At 40.5% G+C, this 20,202-nt stretch overlaps 1 protein-coding gene across 3 annotated transcripts in view; it reads left to right on the top strand.

Moving 5' to 3' along the window:
- Positions 1-20,202, top strand: part of CHID1 (chitinase domain containing 1) — a 706,518-nt gene that overhangs the window by 291,621 nt on the left and 394,695 nt on the right. The window contains exon 11 of one of the 3 annotated variants that reach the window (XM_040328531.1): positions 13,326-13,852. The exons of the other annotated variants lie outside the window; for them this stretch is intronic. Within the exon in view, the coding sequence (XP_040184465.1) occupies positions 13,326-13,344 (19 nt within the window). The 3' untranslated portion in view covers positions 13,345-13,852. Of the gene's footprint in view, positions 1-13,325; positions 13,853-20,202 lie in introns of those variants that run through there. 3 annotated transcript variants of the gene reach the window in all.

Below are 20,202 nucleotides of genomic sequence, written 5' to 3'. Positions count from 1 at the left end.
ATTTTGAAAAAAAATTCAATATTTTTTACTTTTTGCTATAATAAATATCCCACAAAAATATATAAAAAACATAGGCCGATACATATTCTTCTACCTATTTTTGGTAAAAAAAATCGCAATAAGCGTTTATCGGTTGGTTTACGCAAAATTTATAGCGTTTACAAAATAGGGGATAGTTTTATTGCATTTTTATTATTTTTTTTTTTCACTACTAATGGCGGCGATCAGCGATTTTTTTCGTGACTGCGACATTATGGCGGACACTTCGGACAATTTTGACACATTTTTGGGACCTTTGTCATTTTCACAGCAAAAAATGCATTTAAAATTCATTGGTTATTGTGAAAATGACATTTGCAGTTTGGGAGTTAACCACTAGGGGGCGCTGTAGGGGTTATGTGTTCCCTGAAGTGTGTTTACAACTGTAGGGGGGTGTGGCTGTAGGTGTGACGTCATTGATTGTGTCCCCCTATAAAAGGGATGACACGATCGATGCAGCCGCCACAGTGAAGAACGGGGAAGCCGTGTTTACACACGACTCTCCCCGTTCTTCAGCTCCGGGGACCGATCGCGGGACTCCAGCGGCGATCGGGTCCCACGGTCCCGGTCCCGGAACTTTGGACCAGGTCGCGGGAGCTGGGTACTAGTACAGGACGTACCTGTACGTGCATGTGCCCAGCGGTGCCATTCTGCCGACGTATATGTGCAGGAGGCGGTCCTTAAGTGGTTAATACAGGCAGTATGTTCCTGGCCAGATCACCAGGTGAAAACAGAAGGAAAAGCCAAAGAAAAGAAAACAAACGCAGCCACCACATCTAATGATTGGTTAGCTGCAATAGAATTCATTTTTGGTTTTGGGTTTATTACTGCTTTAAGGCACTCAAAGACCTATAGTGATAGTTGCCCAGGTCAGTCATTTTAATCTGCAAACCATTGTAAGTTTATAGGCTAGAGCTCGTCTCTGCAACTACCGGTGGTCCCTTAGATCTTATTTGTACTTTCTGAACTGTCAGAAAACAAAAATATGTACTCGCATTAATGCTTTGAGGGGTCATTTTAGGCTAGTAGTTCCCCATGAGGTCCGCTCTCCATTAAAATTCTTACTTCTTTAAACACAGGCCGATTAAATTTAGCGGCAGTGGTTGATGAATCAAAGATGTGTGGATCCTGTGGAGCAGTGATAGTCAAGCAGTATCATGTTTAGTTTTCTAGCTGATTTGACAACTTTATTGGTGCATTTATGAAAGCTGTGCTTTAAATTGGAATCATATGTACTCCTTTTTCTCTCATTTGCATTAGTTAACAAAGAAACTTCCCTATATACTCACCAGTGAAGGGTTGCATAAATACAACATATGTAAAACGGGGAGTGTAATGGCGCTTGCTAGTGGGGAGTTGCAATAATAAAGTGCAATTAACGACGCACAGCAACGTATAAATACTAATCAATATACAATATAAGCGTGTTCCACTCTTGAAAGCCCTTCATAACATCCACAGCTAGGGTGTAAAGGGTAGGAACAGTGGTGATAATGGGTAAAATAAAAGCTACAATGAATTTATAAAATCATTGAATGGGTGGGACTCAATTACAATCCCAATAGACTCCAGTGCTGTCACCAAGAACAAACAAAAATTGGTGAAAAAAGTGAATAGTGATGACCTAAAAAAATCCAAACAACACAAAATGGGACTCCTCTGTGTTTGGAGATAAAAATTGAAACCAATGTGCTCCGAAAAATTATGTGCAAAATGAACATAAATAAATAAAGGTATAATGTTCAAGCATTTTATCAATAAATATGGAAAAAAAAATGAATAAATGAATAGTTCAAATTGATAAAGTGTTCGAAGTGAATAAACACTTATTAAGAGCAAAAATCAATAAATAAATAGTTCAAATAGGGTGAAGTGTTCAAAGTAAATTCCAAAACTTGATGAAAAATATTCCAAACGTGCAATGAATAATGTGTAAAGAGTAAAATTATTAAGGTGCTTATTTCCACAGTTTCCCAAAGGTGTAGAAAGTTGCTGCAATCACCGCACTATCCTCCAGTGTAGCTGTGCAGGCACAAGATAGGAAATACTAGCCTCTCACCTCAGAACAGGTCAAGTAAGCCTGTTAATCTATGGATGAAGCCCAGCAGCACACACTCTGAGTCCAGGAAAGCTCTATTTGCTCCGATCCTCCAGACCTCCGTTACATCCAGATCTCTCTCAATAAAAATAGAAGGCAAGCTCCATAGTGCAGTATATCAAATTAGGTTTAATAAATGAAATAGTAGCACTCACATTTACAGTAGGCTGTGAACAGCATGCAGATTGTTCCAGCGAATATTAAAAGATGGGCAGCAGATCTCCGCTCTCGGCCGCGAGCGGAGATGACGTCACCAGCGGCACTTCCCGGTGACACCTGACGCGTTGCGTAGCAGTACAACGCTACTTAATCATAGGTATGGAAGTGTCGTGGGTGAGCGGTGACTTAAATAGGGCTGCGGAGGCGCGCTTCTCGGCACATCCGTTCCAGCAATCAATACAACAGCATATAAAATTAAAAACGATCCACAATCCTATGGCATCCATTGAATTTCATTATGGTATTAAAATCACATTATTACATATATTAAAAACATTAAGATTCCTATGTGATCACGAAGTGAGTCCCTCTAGTGGCTGGAGGGCATATTGATCATACTAATGGGAGAATAATGAATTACACCAAGAGGTAGTAGAACTCCCTCAAGTGGATATAAAAGGAACTGAAGGTATATATAGAAAGCTATGAAGCCTATACCACTCAATATGATACTGACAAGTGTTAATGCTCCCTCTAGTGAAAAATAGGGAGACTAAAAAATGTATTAATTATCACTTGCGCATATAAAACCTCATCACATGTACATTTGACAGGGAGGGTGGTAATAATAAAAGGCAGGAAGATAAAAAGGTTAAAACAAAATAAAATAATGATGACATAACGAGACTAAAACCTTTGTTTAAAAGGCACAGGGCACTGATAAAAATCATAGAACTAAGAGATCTTAAAATCTTAAAAATTGGAAATAAAACAATTAAGATCTATGTTGTGGCCATTGGGGGATAAAGTGCACAATTCATGAATCCACCGAGATTCAGCCTGGCTGATTTTTTGCACTTTGTTGTCCCCCCTCCAATGAGGTTTATACTTTTCAATGCCCCATACCTTCAGGGAAGAGGGATCTTTATTATGATGGCGCTCATAGTGGCGGGATAGGCTATGTTTTGGAAATCCATTGATTATATTTTGTGTGTGTTCACGCAATCTTTTGACAGCACTGGAGTCTATTGGGATTGTAATTGAGTCCCACCCATTCAATGATTTTATAAATTCATTGTAGCTTTTATTTTACCCATTATCACCACTGTTCCTACCCTTTACACCCTAGCTGTGGATGTTATGAAGGGCTTTCAAGAGTGTAACACGCTTATATTGTATATTGATTAGTATTTATACGTTGCTGTGCGTCGTTAATTGCACTTTATTATTGCAACTCCCCACTAGCAAGCACCATTACACTCCCCGTTTTACATATGTCATTTGGTGCGTGAGCACCGTTTTAGTAGTGGCTGCTGCTATTTAAATATTTTATTAATTTTAATCTATATAGTTTAGTTGCCCATGGTTAGTTTGGTTTTGCGCATTAGTTCCCCCCTGTATACATAAATACAACATAGTTGAAGCTTGTGATATGTTGTATGGTTTGCTCCTAGCTTGATAAAGAGCTAAACATGGATTGAAACACTGCTTCTTAACTAATGTGTTTGGTAGTGTTTCTTGGAATGGAATAAATTATAAGAGCTAATGTTTTTAAAGAAGAAGACTTGAGTGCAGATGTATCATGTTTTTATGCTTTTGAGGTTCATCCGTTTTTCTGAATACCTTTATGTCCTGGCAGCAAGCAGCAGATAAGGTTGCACTGTTGAATTACAATTACCCAAATTATCGTTTTCCAGCTCACCACAAAGTAAAGCCTGAGTCCTTTAACCAGTTGTGGACGTTCTACACACACCCGAAAAAATGTAATCACAGGGGAATAAAAATGTGTACAGGCTGTCATGACCACATTAACAAACAAGACCTGATTGTGGTCTATCTGCGCAAACCAGCAGAGATTGTTTTTTTTTTTTTTTTGGGGGGGGCTGATTTCTGTGGTTCTCTTAAAATTTAGCCCATGCTAGTGGTGTCTGACTGTGTATAACTCTTAATGTGTGGCTATTGCAAACCTACATGTTTCTGCTGCTATCCTACATAGCAACTGGGTGGACCACCTTCTGCCTGCTGTCTTGAGTCTATTCGGGTGCCCTAACCAAAGCCAGATTTTGCTTTGATATTTTGATTGGTTCTGCATAACTGTTGCTATCTCTGTAAGGGTAAACAAAATGATCTGCACAATCTCTTTCATAGATAGATTCATGCTTCTTTGAAGTAATTGTTTTACTTATTTGTATCTCATCAAAGCACATAGCTTTGAGTGGATTCAACAGCTTTTCATGGTTATCTCCTTGAAAAATTGTAGCTTCAGAATTACTCTGTAAATGAAGAAGCTGAACCGCACTTTTATTTTGTGATGCCAGTAACTACAGCAGACTTCACCATTTGTTTTTTGGAATTGCACATCAGCGCAGTCATTATAAATTGTAACATAAACTGATAATCTGCAATACACATTGTATACACATAGTAACTGCTCCCTCAGTGCTCGCTATAAACACACCATAACCATAACAGTCTCTATGTATAGCCTTTTGTAAATAGCTCTGTCTTGAAATGTAGTTTGTTTTTCACCGAAACTCATAGCTTTGTGGCTATTGATAAACCATTTTCATGTTCTGTTTGTTTTTTCCCCAGTATATATGTTCCCAATAACACTGCAGAAACTCCTTTTATAGTATGTGTGTTTAGGTGTAACAGTTTTTATTTCTAAAGTTAATGTGGCATTTTGCCTATGCCCTCATACAGCAAAAGTTCTAATCTGTTTGTTTTAGCTGTAATATGTTTGAGTACAGCATGGCTTGATCAAAGCTTTAGCTAGAGCAGCCTTTTTCAACCAGGGTTCCATGGAACCATAGTGTTCCACCAGAGGTTGCTAGAGGGGTTCCGTAAACAATGAGCAATTTCTACCTCTTAGATGAGTAACCACTGACAACAGTGATCTATTTAGCTGTCTGCGGGTGGGGTTCTTCTCACTGACTGCAGATATAAAGAGCATTCTTCCAGTTACATCATACTAATGTACTGTACATTGTAAAAATAATGATCATTCTGAAACTGGAACATTATTTCTAGAGCTCCTCTGTGTTGAAAAGATTGAAAAAGACCAATCTAGAGCATCCTGTGGAAGAAGCTGCATGAGTTTCACCAGCTTGGGGGTCTGTTACTCAGAGGGAATATAGCACACAAAGCTGCCCCCTGTCTATCCACATAATGATGTCTGGAGCCTACAGTTGCATTCTGAAGTAATTAGCAATAAGTTATGATAACATTTGTAATATACAGGTGCTGCTCCTAAAATTAGAATATCATCAAAAAGTTAATTTAAGTAATTCAATCAAAGGACCCCCGACGAAGCATTGAGTGCATACTATAGTGTACATGGACATACTTTTCAGTAAGCCAACATTTCTGTACTAAAAACCATTTTTTGTTGGTCTTATGTAATATTTCACATTTTCAGAGAAATTACATTATGGGTTTTTCACTAGCTGTAAGCGATAATCATCAAAATGAAAAATAAATGCTTAAAATATATCACTCTGCGTGTAACGCATCTATATAAAATATTTAAGTTTCACGTTTTGAATTGAATTACTGAGATAAATTAACTTTTTGATGATGGTCTAATTTTATGAGATGCACCTGTAAATATTAATGTATTATTTATTGTCAACTTTGCAATTGGTATGTTTGTATTGTAAGTGTGACTATAAGCATAGAACTGTATGCCGGAAAAATGGAAGGCCTGAAGGACGTCAGCGTGCACACTCATATGCAATATGAAAGATTAAGGTGACTCTGTTGCTTCCTAAATAAAAATAACTTCCTATAAAATGATAATATTTAACCGTTGAAGAGCTATGCAGTCCAAAGTATTTTCTGCATGCCACACGTTTCCAGGTGTGTCCTGTTTTTTGCTGAATACTGTGGAGCAGGGTAAGATGGAGGAATCCAATTAAACACCACATCCCAATGTACAAAAAAAGGGGTTGAAGGGACTAGAGGTCACAGGCCTTGGGACTTTGAAGGTGTTATATGTAGAGATATAGAATCACTGTAACAGCAATGGTGAACGGAGTGAACCACAACTGCGGTTAGCAAGGATTTCAATGCGATTCTCTATGCGACAACTCACTACTAGGCCCCAGGCGTCACTCCTCACAACAGGAGTTTGGGAGATCTATACATCATCTCTGTGTCACATAAAGAAAGGCGTTGAGCTACTAAGCATGGACGCATTACAAAATGAGACCAAAATTATAGTTCAAGGACAATATCCCAATACACCACTACATGCAGGTGATTATCAGTAAGGGACCCCAGGCGTCACTCCTAGCGACAGGAGTTTGGGGGTTCTCTACATCATATCAACCTTAACATGTAGAGATGTATTTAGGCCACTAGGGGATAGAAAAGGGCATAGAAAAGTTAGAGCGAACATGTTCAACAATAAGGACAAAGCCTATAAGTAGTTTATACTTCTGTCAAGCACTTAGTAAATTGTATTTGTAGTAACAAATATTAATTGCATAAGAGAGGCAATATGGCTCAGGTACTTTGAGAGTACATATAGTATTTGTAGTAACAAGTATTAATTGCGTATGAGAGGCAATATAGCTCAGGTACTTTGAGAGTACATATAGTAACTAAGAGCTGTAGTATAACTAAAGTTATATATGAGAGGTAAATGTAGCTCAGGTACTTTGAGAGTACATATGGTAATTAGGAGATATAGTAATAACTATTAGTTATACATGAGAGGTGAATATAGCTCAGGGTATTTGAGTACAGATATGCCTTTAACATATTCCTTAGCAGACAGTCCTATACACAACAGTATCCTAGATGTTGAGCAGTAGAAGATATGATAGGGAACAGCAATTGTTTAGCTGGTATACAGTGAGGAAAATAAGTATTTGAACACCCTGCTATTTTGCAAGTTCTCACACTTGGAAATCATGGAGGGGTCTGAAATTGTCATCGTAGGTGCATGTCCACTGTGAGAGACATAATCAAAAAAAAAAAAATCAGAAATCACAATTTATGATTTTTTAACTATTTATTTGTATGATACAGCTGCAAATAAGTATTTGAACACCTGTCTATCAGCTAAAATTCTGACCCTCAAAGACCTGTTAGTCTGCCTTTAAAATGTCCACCTCCACTCCATTTATTATCCTAAATTAGATGCACCTGTTTGAGATCATTAGCTGCATAAAGACACCTGTCCACCCCATACAATCAGTAAGAATCCAACTACTAACATGGCCAAGACCAAACAGCTGTCCAAAGACACTAGAGACAAAATTGTACACCTCCACAAGGCTGAAAAGGGCTACGGGGAAATTGCCAAGCAGCTTGGTGAAAAAAGGTCCACTGTTGGAGCAATCATTAGAAAATGGAAGAAGCTAAACATGACTGTCAATCTCCCTCGGACTGGGGCTCCATGCAAAATCTCACCTCGTGGGGTCTCAATGATCCTAAGAAAGGTGAGAAATCAGCCCAGGACTACACGGGAGGAGCTGGTCAATGACCTGAAAAGAGCTGGGACCACCGTTTCCAAGGTTACTGTTGGTAATACACTAAGACGTCATGGTTTGAAATCATGCATGGCACGGAAGGTTCCCCTGCTTAAACCAGCACATGTCAAGGCCCGTCTTAAGTTTGCCAATGACCATTTGGATGATCCAGAGGAGACATGGGAGAAAGTCATGTGGTCAGATGAGACCAAAATAGAACTTTTTGGTCATAATTCCACTAACCGTGTTTGGAGGAAGAAGAATGATGAGTACCATCCCAAGAACACCATCCCTACTGTGAAGCATGGGGGTGGTAGCATCATGCTTTGGGGGTGTTTTTCTGCACATGGGACAGGGCGACTGCACTGTATTAAGGAGAGGATGACCGGGGCCATGTATTGCGAGATTTTGGGCAACAACCTCCTTCCCTCAGAGCTTTGAAGATGGGTCGAGGCTGGGTCTTCCAATATGACAATGACCTGAAGCACACAGCCAGGATAACCAAGGAGTGGCTCTGTAAGAAGCATATCAAGGTTCTGGCGTGGCCTAGCCAGTCTCCAGACCTAAACCCAATAGAGAATCTTTGGAGGGAGCTCAAACTCCGTGTTTCTCAGCGACAGCCCAGAAACCTGACTGATCTAGAGAAGATCTGTGTGGAGGAGTGGGCCAAAATCCCTCCTCCAGTGTGTGCAAACCTGGTGAAAAACTACAAGAAACGTTTGACCTCTGTAATTGCAAACAAAGGCTACTGTACCAAATATTAACATTGATTTTCTCAGGTGTTCAAATACTTATTTGCAGCTGTATCATACAAATAAATAGTTTAAAAAAATCATACATTGTGATTTCTGGATTTTTTTTTTTTTTGATTATGTCTCTCACAGTGGACATGCACCTACGATAACAATTTCAGACCCCTCCATGATTTCCAAGTGGGAGAACTTGCAAAATAGCAGGGTGTTCAAATACTTATTTTCATCACTGTATATGTAGAAGGTATTGCTATAGCACTACAAGTAACAGAAATGGAACTTATCAGTTTTGCAGACTTCAGTATAGGTACTAGGGATCCTGTGGTGAAGGATGTTCAATATGGCAGTCTGTGAAGTTATCCCCAGCAATAGCTCCAAGTTGCAGCATCTGTAGATGGTATTCAAAGTAGTAGTTGAGGCTGGAGCATTATTCCGGCAGGGGGAGTAAAAGCATCCATATCTGTAGTGTAGGCCGAGCTACGGCTGCCAATAATGGAACACTGGCTGTATCTCCATTGAATGCCTTTATAGGCAGATCATCAGGTGCAGTGCATCACACTGATTTCAAACATGGCACCATATACCGTGAACTTCCGCGTTCCACGCTGGAAAGCAGGGCGGCGCCGTCATCGCGCGAGTGCCGTATGCATTCCAGCATGGAATTGGCTTTTATTATAAAAGATAAAAAAAACATGAGACAACTTTGTATTCATATCACAGAATACATTGTTCCATTGAAGCATATTAAACAGACAATACCACTCTCAACATGTTTCGCTCGGCAGAGCTTCCTCAGGATATTTTGGTATGGCGTCTACTATGCTATCAACAACAAAAGATGAAATAAGTGCTCATGTTGAAATTACAGTATGCATAGGAAACATACAAATTGGCATATAGAGAGAGAGAGATGAGGGGAGTATGAATACAAAGTTGTCTCATGTTAGTTTTTATTATAAAAAAAAAAAAAAAAATTCATTGTATATGCTGTATCAGTGATTCTATATCTCTACATATAACACATTCAAAGTCCCGAGGCCTGTGTCTTCTAGTCCCTTCAACCCCTTTTTTTTGCTGAACTCTGTGGTTTCATCTGTCGGCTACTACTTCACTACTGTATCACATCACTGATCACTGTATTCATTCAAGTCCAGTTGGGTATTCATTCACAATTCACTACATTTATTTTTAAAGCATGCAATTTCTTCTTTTTAACCACTTAACGCCCGCCGCACGCCTATTTACGTCCACAGAATGGCACGTACAGGCAGATGGGCGTATATATACGTCCCCGCCTTCTAGCGGGTCGGGGGTCCGATTGGGACCCCCTCCGCTGCGTGCGGCGCGGGGATTCCCGCGGGGAGCGATCCGGCACGACGGCACGGCCATTCGTTTATAGCCGCTCCGTCGCGATCGCTCCCCGGAGCTGAAGAACGGGGAGAGCCGTATGTAAACACAGCTTCCCCGTGCTTCACTGTGGCGGCTGCATCGATCGAGTGATCCCTTTTATAGGGAGACTCGATCGATGACGTCAGTCCTACAGCCACACCCCCCTACAGTTGTAAACACACACTAGGTGAACCCTAACTCCTACAGCGCCCCCTGTGGTTAACTCCCAAACTGCAACTGTAATTTTCACAATAAACAATGCAATTTAAATGCATTTTTTGCTGTGAAAATGACAATGGTCCCAAAAATGTGTCAAAATTGTCCGAAGTGTCCGCCATAATGTCGCAGTCACGAAAAAAATCGCTGATCGCCGCCAATAGTAGTAAAAAAAAAAAATTAATAAAAATGCAAAAAAACTATCCCCTATTTTGTAAACGCTATACATTTTGCGCAAACCAATCGATAAACGCTTATTGCGATTTTTTTTTTACCAAAAAAAGGTAGAAGAATCGGCCTAAACTGAGGAAATTTTTTTTTTATATATATGTTTTTTGGGGGATATTTATTATAGCAAAAAGTAAAAAATATTGAATTTTTTTCAAAATTGTCTATTTTTGTGTATAGCGCAAAAAATAAAAACCGCAGAGGTGATCAAATACCACCAAAAGAAAGCTCTATTTGTGGGGAAAAAAGGACGCCAATTTTGTTTGGGAGCCACGTCGCACGACCGCGCAATTGTCTGTTAAAGCGACGCAGTGCCGAATCGCAAAACCTGGCCTGGGCATTTAGCAACAAAATGGTCCGGGGCTTAAGTGGTTAAGGAAAAGTCAAATGTAATAGAATGTGTATAAACTAGATTGCTCCTGTTCAGTTCATAACAGTCCCACAGGTAGCGCTGTGTGCCAGTAAACCTTGTACCATTATGCACAGCAGTCTACTTATGACATGGCTGTGTAAATGCCCCCCAGGTGTCTAGTTAGTTTTATCACATTTTAAAATCCAAATACATATTAAAAAGCATTAACGTTGATTACAATGCTTTATGTTGCTCATCTTCATCTCTGTGCCTCTCTGGTGCCTTTCTCAGGTGTTCTTGCCAACACAAAGCCCCTCTTTTGTGCTCAAAGTATTTACTCTCTTAAAAGGGCCTCTGTAAGAATGACATATTTTTGTCTCTGTTGCCCTTGGCAGCCATAGTTATGCTTTGGTTTCTTCCCTTGGGCCCTCTCCTTCTTTTTTTTTTTACACTACTTAGAAACAAATTATCCTAGATGCTAGTTTGTCTTGCTTCCATGAGACTTTTCATATCACCTTCTGTGTAAATGTAATTCTCCTTCCCCATGTCCTTCCTTGAAGGCATTGCAAACATTTGCGATCCAAATGTGTTATACTGTCATTTGCAGTATATCTGCCTGCCAATTATTACCTTGCTAACTGACCCAACTTATGTTCTTCACAGGGTTGCCACTCTTATCGGATACCTCCCTCTTCTTTAACCTTGCTGGGTGGTAGTTTTACATTCTGTTCTATGTTTTTTGCCTCAGGTAACAAGTTCCTCCTTCCTTGCCTGAGCCTATTCTTCCAAAGGTGTTGGAGCTCTTGGGCTTTTTTTACAGCATCTAGCAGCTGTCTTTCTCACAAGTTGCAGGGCCACCACCTGTTTTTCTGTTCACATTTTCAGAACTATTTCTTGGCTATTTGAGCATCTGCTGATCTGTGCATCAGCTAAAAGGTTGTCACGGTCTTGAGTTGGGCTCAGAGGCCAGTAGCTTCAGCAGTGGAGCAGGTATTTACAGGAGATGAGCTTGGCTGCGTGTTAGTACCAGGTCTCTGTCCTCAGGATAGCCCCACAAGGAGGTGAGCAAGCCAGGGTCCAGTAGTAGATATAGCAGATAGGGATCAAGCAGAAGCGTAATCGAGAAACAAGCCAAAAGTCTGTAACAAATATTTGCAAGCCAAATGTCGGTAAAGAATGGTAGCAATGAAACGGTCAGCAGCAGGTGAGACAGGAGCAAGATATTGGCTGGTGAATGCAGAATATTCTGGTGACCAGGAAATGCAGAGACATGGCTTAAATCAGGAAGTTCATGGGAGGAGAAAAAAGTTCAAGGCAAACAAGATTCATGACAAAATCATTCAAGGAATTGACTAAGGAACTATCCAAGGTCAAAAGAACTGTCCAGCATTCCAGGCGGCTCAGCAAGCAGGGTCACCACCAGACACCGCAGAGGTCCCAGGTTCAAGCCCAGGTCCTAACAGTACTCTCCTCCTCCCAGGACATCTCCAAGACAACTTAGTGCCAGGTTTCTGAAGAAACCTCTGGTGAAATTTGCTTGATATTCTAGGGGCATGAACATTCTCTTCAGGCTCCCAAGAATTTTCTTCTGGCCCATATCCTTACCATTGAACCAGATATTGCAATTTGTTCCTAAAGATCCTGGAGTCAAGGATTCTTCCGACCACAAATTCTTCTTCACCCTGTACCTCAGCAGGTGGATGAGGATGAATTCTTCCAGAAATAGCATACTAGCTCATTATGTAAAACTCACCTATCAAAGCCCCCAGAGCCATCCTCATACATCGCTTGGACGGCCGACTTCCCTCCCGAGGTTACTTCCGGGTATCGCAGCTCCAGCGCTGTAATTGGCCAGAGCCGCAATGACGTCACTCACGCGCATGCACGTGGGAGCCGCCAGTCAAGGCACGGCCTCCTTTAGGTACGGCACGATAGCAGTTGCTAAAATGCGTCTGCGCCATAGACATCAGCGCCCATAATTTTAGTAAATATCTCCTAAACCGTGGAGGTTTAGGAGATTTTTCCTGCACCTACAGGTAAGCCTTAATCTAGGCTTACCTGTAGGTAAAAGTGGTTGTAAAGGGTTTACAACCACTTTAAAGCAAAGTGAAATTTACATTGCATGCATAAGGTGAAAAACCTTCTGCCCCCACCAAGAGCTCCCCTTTTATTTACCTGAACCCAATCGTTCCAGAGACAGGGACAAGCACAGCAGCTCCAGCCACTGTCTTGGGTCCTCATTGGATAGACTGCTGTCAATCAAATCCAGTGACATGGGGGAGGTTCAGAACTTTTATGGATAACTTTTAAAAAAAAATGTAAAGAATTTTTTATTTTTTTTGGTCATAAAAGATTACAGAGGGCCAAGGGGAAACATATTTGTGTGTTATCCTTTAATTCCTATAGTACAATCTGTTGTAATCACAGAGCTCAGTAACTGCACATACTGAAGGACTTAACCAATATTGTTGCGATGTTAATCAATGCTTGATAAGTGGTTGGTTTCATGCTTTGCTGCACTGTTGATAAAAATAAATTGATACTTCTGTTTAGATTCTATTTCTGTAGTGGTATTTCATTGACAGTATCATTTTTCCTTTCCTTCCTAATCAAAGTTGCCTTTTAGCCGAATGACTTCTACAGGGAAAATTACAAGGTAGTAATCTGAGAATGACACTCTTCTCCACTCAGCTGATATACAGGGTGTGCAAATCTACACAGAACACGGACTAGGGGTTGCTATGTTTTCATAAGACTATAATGTGAGTATAATGTGCTGTGTAATAGGGATTATTTATAAAAACTGAACAGTATACACGTACAGCTGTTGTAGGTTTATATTTTGCTCTAGGCTTTAGATCTTTTTCGCAGAATGGGGTATAAATATACTCTTGACATTGCACTGTATTTTCATGATGTGTGCACCTGGAATTACCAACAGAAACTCCTGTGCTTAAGTGGTCAACCATAACACAAAATGAATCTGGAGGATATAGGCATAATGCACAGGTATAGTGGGGAAAATAATTATTTGATCCCCTGCAGATTTTGAAAAGTTTGTTCACTAACAAAGATATGAAAAGGGTCTAATTTTTTTGTCATAGGTCTATTTCAAATGAGAGAGACAGAATATCAACCAAAAATCCAGAAAAAAACACATAATACAAATGTTATAAATTGAGTTGCAGTTCAGTGAGTAAAATAAGTATTTGATCCCCAAGCAGAACATTGCTTAGTACTTGGTGGAGGTTATTGTAGCTGCATTAGTGCACTTGATACAGAGACAATTGAATACTGTCTGTGATTTTATTTATTTTTTATTTACACTAACTTACAATTTGTCAGGACAAGCTTTTGGGGTATGTTCCCTTCTTCAAGGTCAACAGTACTTGGTAGAGAAACCATTGTTGGCAAGAACAGAGGTAAAATATTTCTTGTAGTTGGTTACCAGGTTTGCACACCTTTCAGGATGGATTTGGGTCCACTTTTTACAGATTGTCTCTAAATCCTTAAGGTTTCTTGCCTAAAGCTTTGGCAACTCGTTGCAACAAGTTTTAGCTCCCTCCATAAACTTTCTAGAAGATTAAGGTTAGGCCACTCAATGACCTTAATGTGCTTCTTCTTGAGCCATTCTTTTGTAGCCTTGGTGGTATGGTTTGTCATGCTGGAAGACCCATCCACGATCATCTTCAGTATTCTGGCTGAGGGAAGAAGATTCTCATACAAGATTTTACAATACATGGCCCCCTCCATTGGCCCCTAAATGCGGCAAAGTCTGCCTATACCTTTAGCAGAGAAACAGCCCCAAAGCATAATGCTTCCACCTCTGTGCTTGACTGTAGGGATGGTGTTCTTCGGGTCATAGTCGGCATTTTTCTTCCTCCAAACACGGTGAGTCGAGTTAATGCCAAATAACTCACTTTTGGTCTCATCTGACCACAGCACTTTCTTCCTTCTCTAAATCATTTAGATGTTCATTGGCAAACTTCAGTTGGGCCTGTAAATGTGCCTTCTTGAGGAGGGCGCTGCAGGATTTCAATCCATGGCAGCGTATTGTGTTACCAATGATTTGTTTAGTGACTGTGGTCCCAACTGCCTTGAGATCATTCTCAAGCTCCTCCCATGCAGTCCTGGGCTGATCCTTCACTTTTCTCTTGATCGTATTTACCCCATGAGGGAAAATCTTGCACAAGCAAAAATATTTTGAGGAGTATACAAACAAATGCACAGGAGCAATTGCATGGGCGATGGCAGGGGAAAAGGTGACACGTTTCAAAACCAAGGCAACATCTTGCATGGAGCTCAAGACTAAGGGCAATTGATGGTTATTTTGTAGGTCTTCCATTTGCGAATAATTGCTCCAACACTTGTCTCCTTCTCGCCAAGCTTCTTTCTGATGGTCTTGTAGCCCATTCCAACCTTGTGCAGGTCTACAATCTTATCCCTGATGTCCTTTGACAGCTCTTTGGTCTTGCCCATGATCGTGAGGTTTAACCACTTGCCGACCTCCTCATGTAGATATACGTCAGCAGAATGGCACGGACAGGCACATGTACGTACCCGTACGTCCTCTGCTTGACGTGGGTGGGGGGTCCGATCGGTAAGCCTCGGGGAGCGATCCGGGACGACGGCGCGGCTATTCGTTTATAGCCGCTCCGGCGCGATCGCTCCCCGGAGCTGAAGAACGGGGAGAGCCGTGTGTAAACACGGCTTCCCCGTGCTTCACTATGGCGGCGCATCGATCGAGTGATCCCTTTTATAAGGGAGACTCGATCGATGATGTCAGTCCTACAGCCACACCCCCCTACAGTAGTAAATACACACTAAGTGAACACTAAATGTTACAGCGCCCCCTGTGTTTAACTCCCAAACTGCAACTGTCATTTTCACAATAAAGAATGCAATTTAAATGCATTTTTTGCTGTGAAAATGACAATGGTCCCAAAAATGTGTCAAAATTGTCCAAAGTGTCCGCCATAATGTCGCAGTCACGAAAAAAAAATCGCTGATCGCCGCCATTAGTAGTAAAAAAAAAAAAAAATGCAATAAAACTATCCCCTATTTTGTAAATGCTATAAATTTTGCGCAAACCAACCAATAAACGATTATTGCGATTTTTTTTACCAAAAATAGGTAGAAGAATACGTATTGGCCTAAACTGAGGGAAACATTTTTTTTTATATATATGTTTTTGGGGGATATTTATTATAGCAAAAAGTAAAAAATATTGCATTTTTTTCAAAATTGTCGCTCTATTTTTGTTTATAGCACAAAAAATAAAAACCGCAGAGGTGATCAAATACCACCAAAAGAAAGCTCTATTTGTGGGGAAAAAAGGACGCCAATTTTGTTTGGGAGCCACGTCGCACGACCGCGCAATTGTCTGTTAAAGCGACGCAGTCCCGAACTGTAAAAACCCCTTGGGTCTTTAGGCAGCATATTGGTCCGGGGCTTAAGTGGTTAAATGGAAGAAAGAGATTCTGTGTACAGGTGTCCTTTATACACATAACGAGTTGTCGTTAAGGGCACCATCTTAAATTGACAGGACTAATGTGTTTACCACATGAGCACATACTGTAGCCAGTCTGTGGGAGCCAGAATTATTGTTGGTTGGTAGGGGATCAAATACTTATTTTACTCACTGAACTGCAACTCAATTTATAACAATTGTATCATATGTTTTTTTCTGTTTTTTTTTTATATTCTGTCTCTATCATTTAAAACACACATGATAACAATTATAGACCGACCCTTCATTTCTTTGTGAGTGGGCAAACTTACAAAATCTGCAGGGGATCAAATAATTATTTTGTCCACTGTATATAAATGGAGCAACAGTCTTTCCAATCCTAAAGCCAGGTGGAGGGCGTGCAGCAGCAAAGGTAATTCTGATTGACACTTTATGTAATAGGGACACATCCTCTTAAAATTTACTCAAAGTACATTGAGGGACACAGCTTAACAGCTAAGTTCCCCCTTTACATAAACAGTCTTATTTCCAGTGCATGGAAGTCATTGGACACTCCCCAGTACTGCAGGTGTGGGTATTCTTCCTGATTTAAAAACTGTAGATGCGCAGTTAGCTCTCCTCTGTAACAACAAAGACTCTCTGGTCACAGGTGGAGGTAGATCCATTACTAATCACAACCCTACCACCCAAGATGTTTCCCTACCACAACGATGACCTACTGCACTACCACCTACAAATCTCAAAATCCCCAGTGTTGCATAGTAATTTAAACAACTATCCTGGGAAAACCAGGAGACATCATTGGCCAGAAGTGGATATAACCATATTTTGGCAAAGATGTTGCCTGGGATCCCTAGCACTTGGGAATTTAGGCAGATGAACTGTCCAGTTTGGCCAATTTATTTAGCGGTTCGCTGAACAGGCTGATGTTTGAACCCAAATGTCATCTCTATCCTTCATTTTAGTGCTCTGAAGTGATGATACTGTAGTCTTTCTACTGGTGAGAACTCAGACGATACCCCTCAACACACTAAGTTTCCATTCCGTTATGGTACACAGAGTTTTGACTTTAGAATGCAAGGTGAGGAGGTAGAGATCTGTTTATACAAAAGGTTCTTAGTAGTTTGTCGCTGAAGAATGAGAACTATCCTGTACTGTAATTTATATTAAATATGGTACCCCAATTCATTTTAGATCCTTTTTTTAGAAAGTTTTATTGAGAAACATTTACAGAGGTAAAGTTATGCAGAAACACACATACAGACAAAGCTCCAAATCGTATCGGCGTCAGCATTTCCATGGGAACAGGCATGGACTCGTGTGCTAACTAGGCTGCATGATCTTGCTTTGGCAGTCTTATATCATATCCTCTGCCTTTTGGAATGAGGATCCATAGACTGCCTTGTTAGCTTTACCTACTTCCTTACCTGCAACCAGCCCAGTATATTCAGCACTGAATTACCACGCATGTACACCCCCGGATTTGAAATGTTATTGCTTATCAGCAATTGACTGCCCGTATACCATTACTTTTACATTTTCGTGTTTATGATAATACCCCCACGTTTGACTGGATTGATACATTTTGTATGTGCCCAGCCACTGTGGGGTCAATACATGATTGTCGCTTGTGTACTCCCAATGCGGCCCATCTATGCAATATCTTATGCTCCTGAGGAAGCGCTAAGCGCGTAACATGTAGAGCAAGCCCTCCATTAACCTCCGGAATACTACATGGGATATACAACTCAACACTGTACCTGTAACTGTGCTTTGGAAACGAAGCTTGTGCATAATAAGATTGTATATTTGTTGCTATTACCCTTGTAGTACCAATCACTGACCTAATTTCTATATTTTGATTTTATGTCGGTCTGATTTTATATTTCATATTAATAAATTTCTAGTTTTCTATACAAAATTGTACTGTGTGCCCTCAAAGCCCAATTTAATAGTTTCTCGCTCAAAGCTCCAATTGAAACCATTCCAAATCAAAGTTTGCAAAAAGGTCAGAGTTGCATGTACAGTGCCTTAAAAAAAAGTATTCATACCCCTTAAGATTTTCCACATTTTGTCATGCTACAACCAAAAATGTAAATGTATTTTATTGGGATTTTATGTGTTTGACCAACACAAAGTGGCACATAATTGTGAAGTGGAAGGAAAATGATAAATAGTTTTCTAAATTTTTTGCAAATAGATATGTGAAAAGTGTGGCGTGCATTTGTATTCATCCCCCTTTAATCTGATACCCCCAACTAAATGCTCCAAGGAGAAGAGTCAGCTGTTTTTGCCATTGAGGTTTTTTTAAACATGGTGGTGGGGATGCTTTTCTTCAGCAGTGAGTCGATGGGAAGATGGATGAAGCCAAATGCAGGCCAATCTTAGAAGAAAACCTGTTAGAGTCTGCAAAAGACTTGAGATTGGGGTGGAGGTTCACCTTCCAGCAGGGCAACGACCCTAAACATACAGCCAGAGCTACAATGGGATGGTTTAGATCAGTGGTTTTCAACTTGGGGGTCGGGACCGCCTCAGGGGTCAAAAGATGTTTTGCTAGGGGTCACCGAAACCTGGGCTGTTACTGAAGAACGCACTGCTCTCCCAGCATTTTTGTGGCCGCCCAGTAGGAGCTTGGAGCTTGTGGACACCCACTCAGCCTCTTTGTAGCCGCCCATTCAGTTCCTGCCATGATTGGGGGGCAGAGACTAGAGGTCAGCTGACTGGTGAGGAATGTAAACTAGGAGGGGCTGGAGGAAACCCTTTCTCCTAATTTCGGTATAGGTGCCACTGCTACGAGACACCACAAAGTCGGAGACACAGTGAGTAACACTACCTGTGATTATAGTTGCAATTAAAAGTCCACACTCCAGTTCTCAGATCAGCAGATGACTTTGATCAAGAGCACCTAAGTTGGCTGATCAGAACTCCCCCCAGAATTGCCACTCACCCCCCCCCCCCCAAGGAGTAAGAGAAGGGATAAAAATAGAGAATATATGGAAGGAAGAGGAAAAGAGGGGGAGGAACAAAGAAAGAATAAGAGAAAGAACAAGAAAGAAGGCTAGAGAGAGGGATGGGGGAAAAAACAAGAAATTAGGATAGAGAGAGATAAAAAAGAAAGAAAGGTGTGGAAAGGACTCTTTGAGCGCTAAATGTCCGTGGGTTAGGGGCACAAATAACTTGTCTTGCCTTTGGTGCTGACAACCCACTCTACAAAAATTATTTTACTGTTAGGGGTCCCCACAATTTGGGAAATTGTATCAAAGGGTCACGGCACTAGAAGGGTTGAGAACCACTGGTTTAGATCAAAGCATATTCAAAGCATAGAATGGTCCAGACCTAAATCCAATTGAGAATCTGTGGCAAGACTTGAAAATTGCTGTTCACAGACGCTCTCCATCCAATCTGAGCTATTATGCAAAGAAGAATGGGCAAATATTTCACTCTCTAGATGTGTAAAGCTGGTAGAGACATCCCCAAAAAGACTTTTAGCTGTAATTGCAGCAAAAGCTGGTTCTACAAAGTATTGACTCAGGGGCCTGAATACAAATGCACGCCACACTTTTCACATTTATTTGTAAACAATATTAAAATCATTTATCAATTTTCTTCCACGTCACAAGTATGTGCCACTTTGTGTGGGTTTATCACATAAAATCCCAATAAAATACATTTACATTTTTGGTTGCAACATGACAAAATGTGGAAAATTTCAAGAGGCATGAATACTTTTTCAAGGCACTGTATTACCAGGCTAGCGTGCCTAGAATGCAAAGGTGCTGCTGCCTAACGTTCTAAAGTGCTAGAATGCAGGTGGCTCATGCCACCCAGTGTCTTTGTCACACAGTATTTGCGCTGCGGTTTTTCAAATGCAATTTTTGGTGAAAAAATACCCTTTTTTTTCTTCACACAAAAAAAAACTTTTTTTACACACAAACAAAAATAAACAACAGTATTTTAAAATTGTCAATTTCAATTTTTTTACAGGTTACCAGTTTAGAGTTACAGAGGAGGTATAGTGCTAG

The sequence above is a fragment of the Rana temporaria genome, chromosome 11, assembly GCF_905171775.1.
Source record: "Rana temporaria chromosome 11, aRanTem1.1, whole genome shotgun sequence".
Classification (NCBI taxonomy): domain Eukaryota; kingdom Metazoa; phylum Chordata; class Amphibia; order Anura; family Ranidae; genus Rana; species Rana temporaria.
Note: the sequence above shows the minus strand (reverse complement) of the source record. Positions and strands in the feature narration are given on the sequence as shown.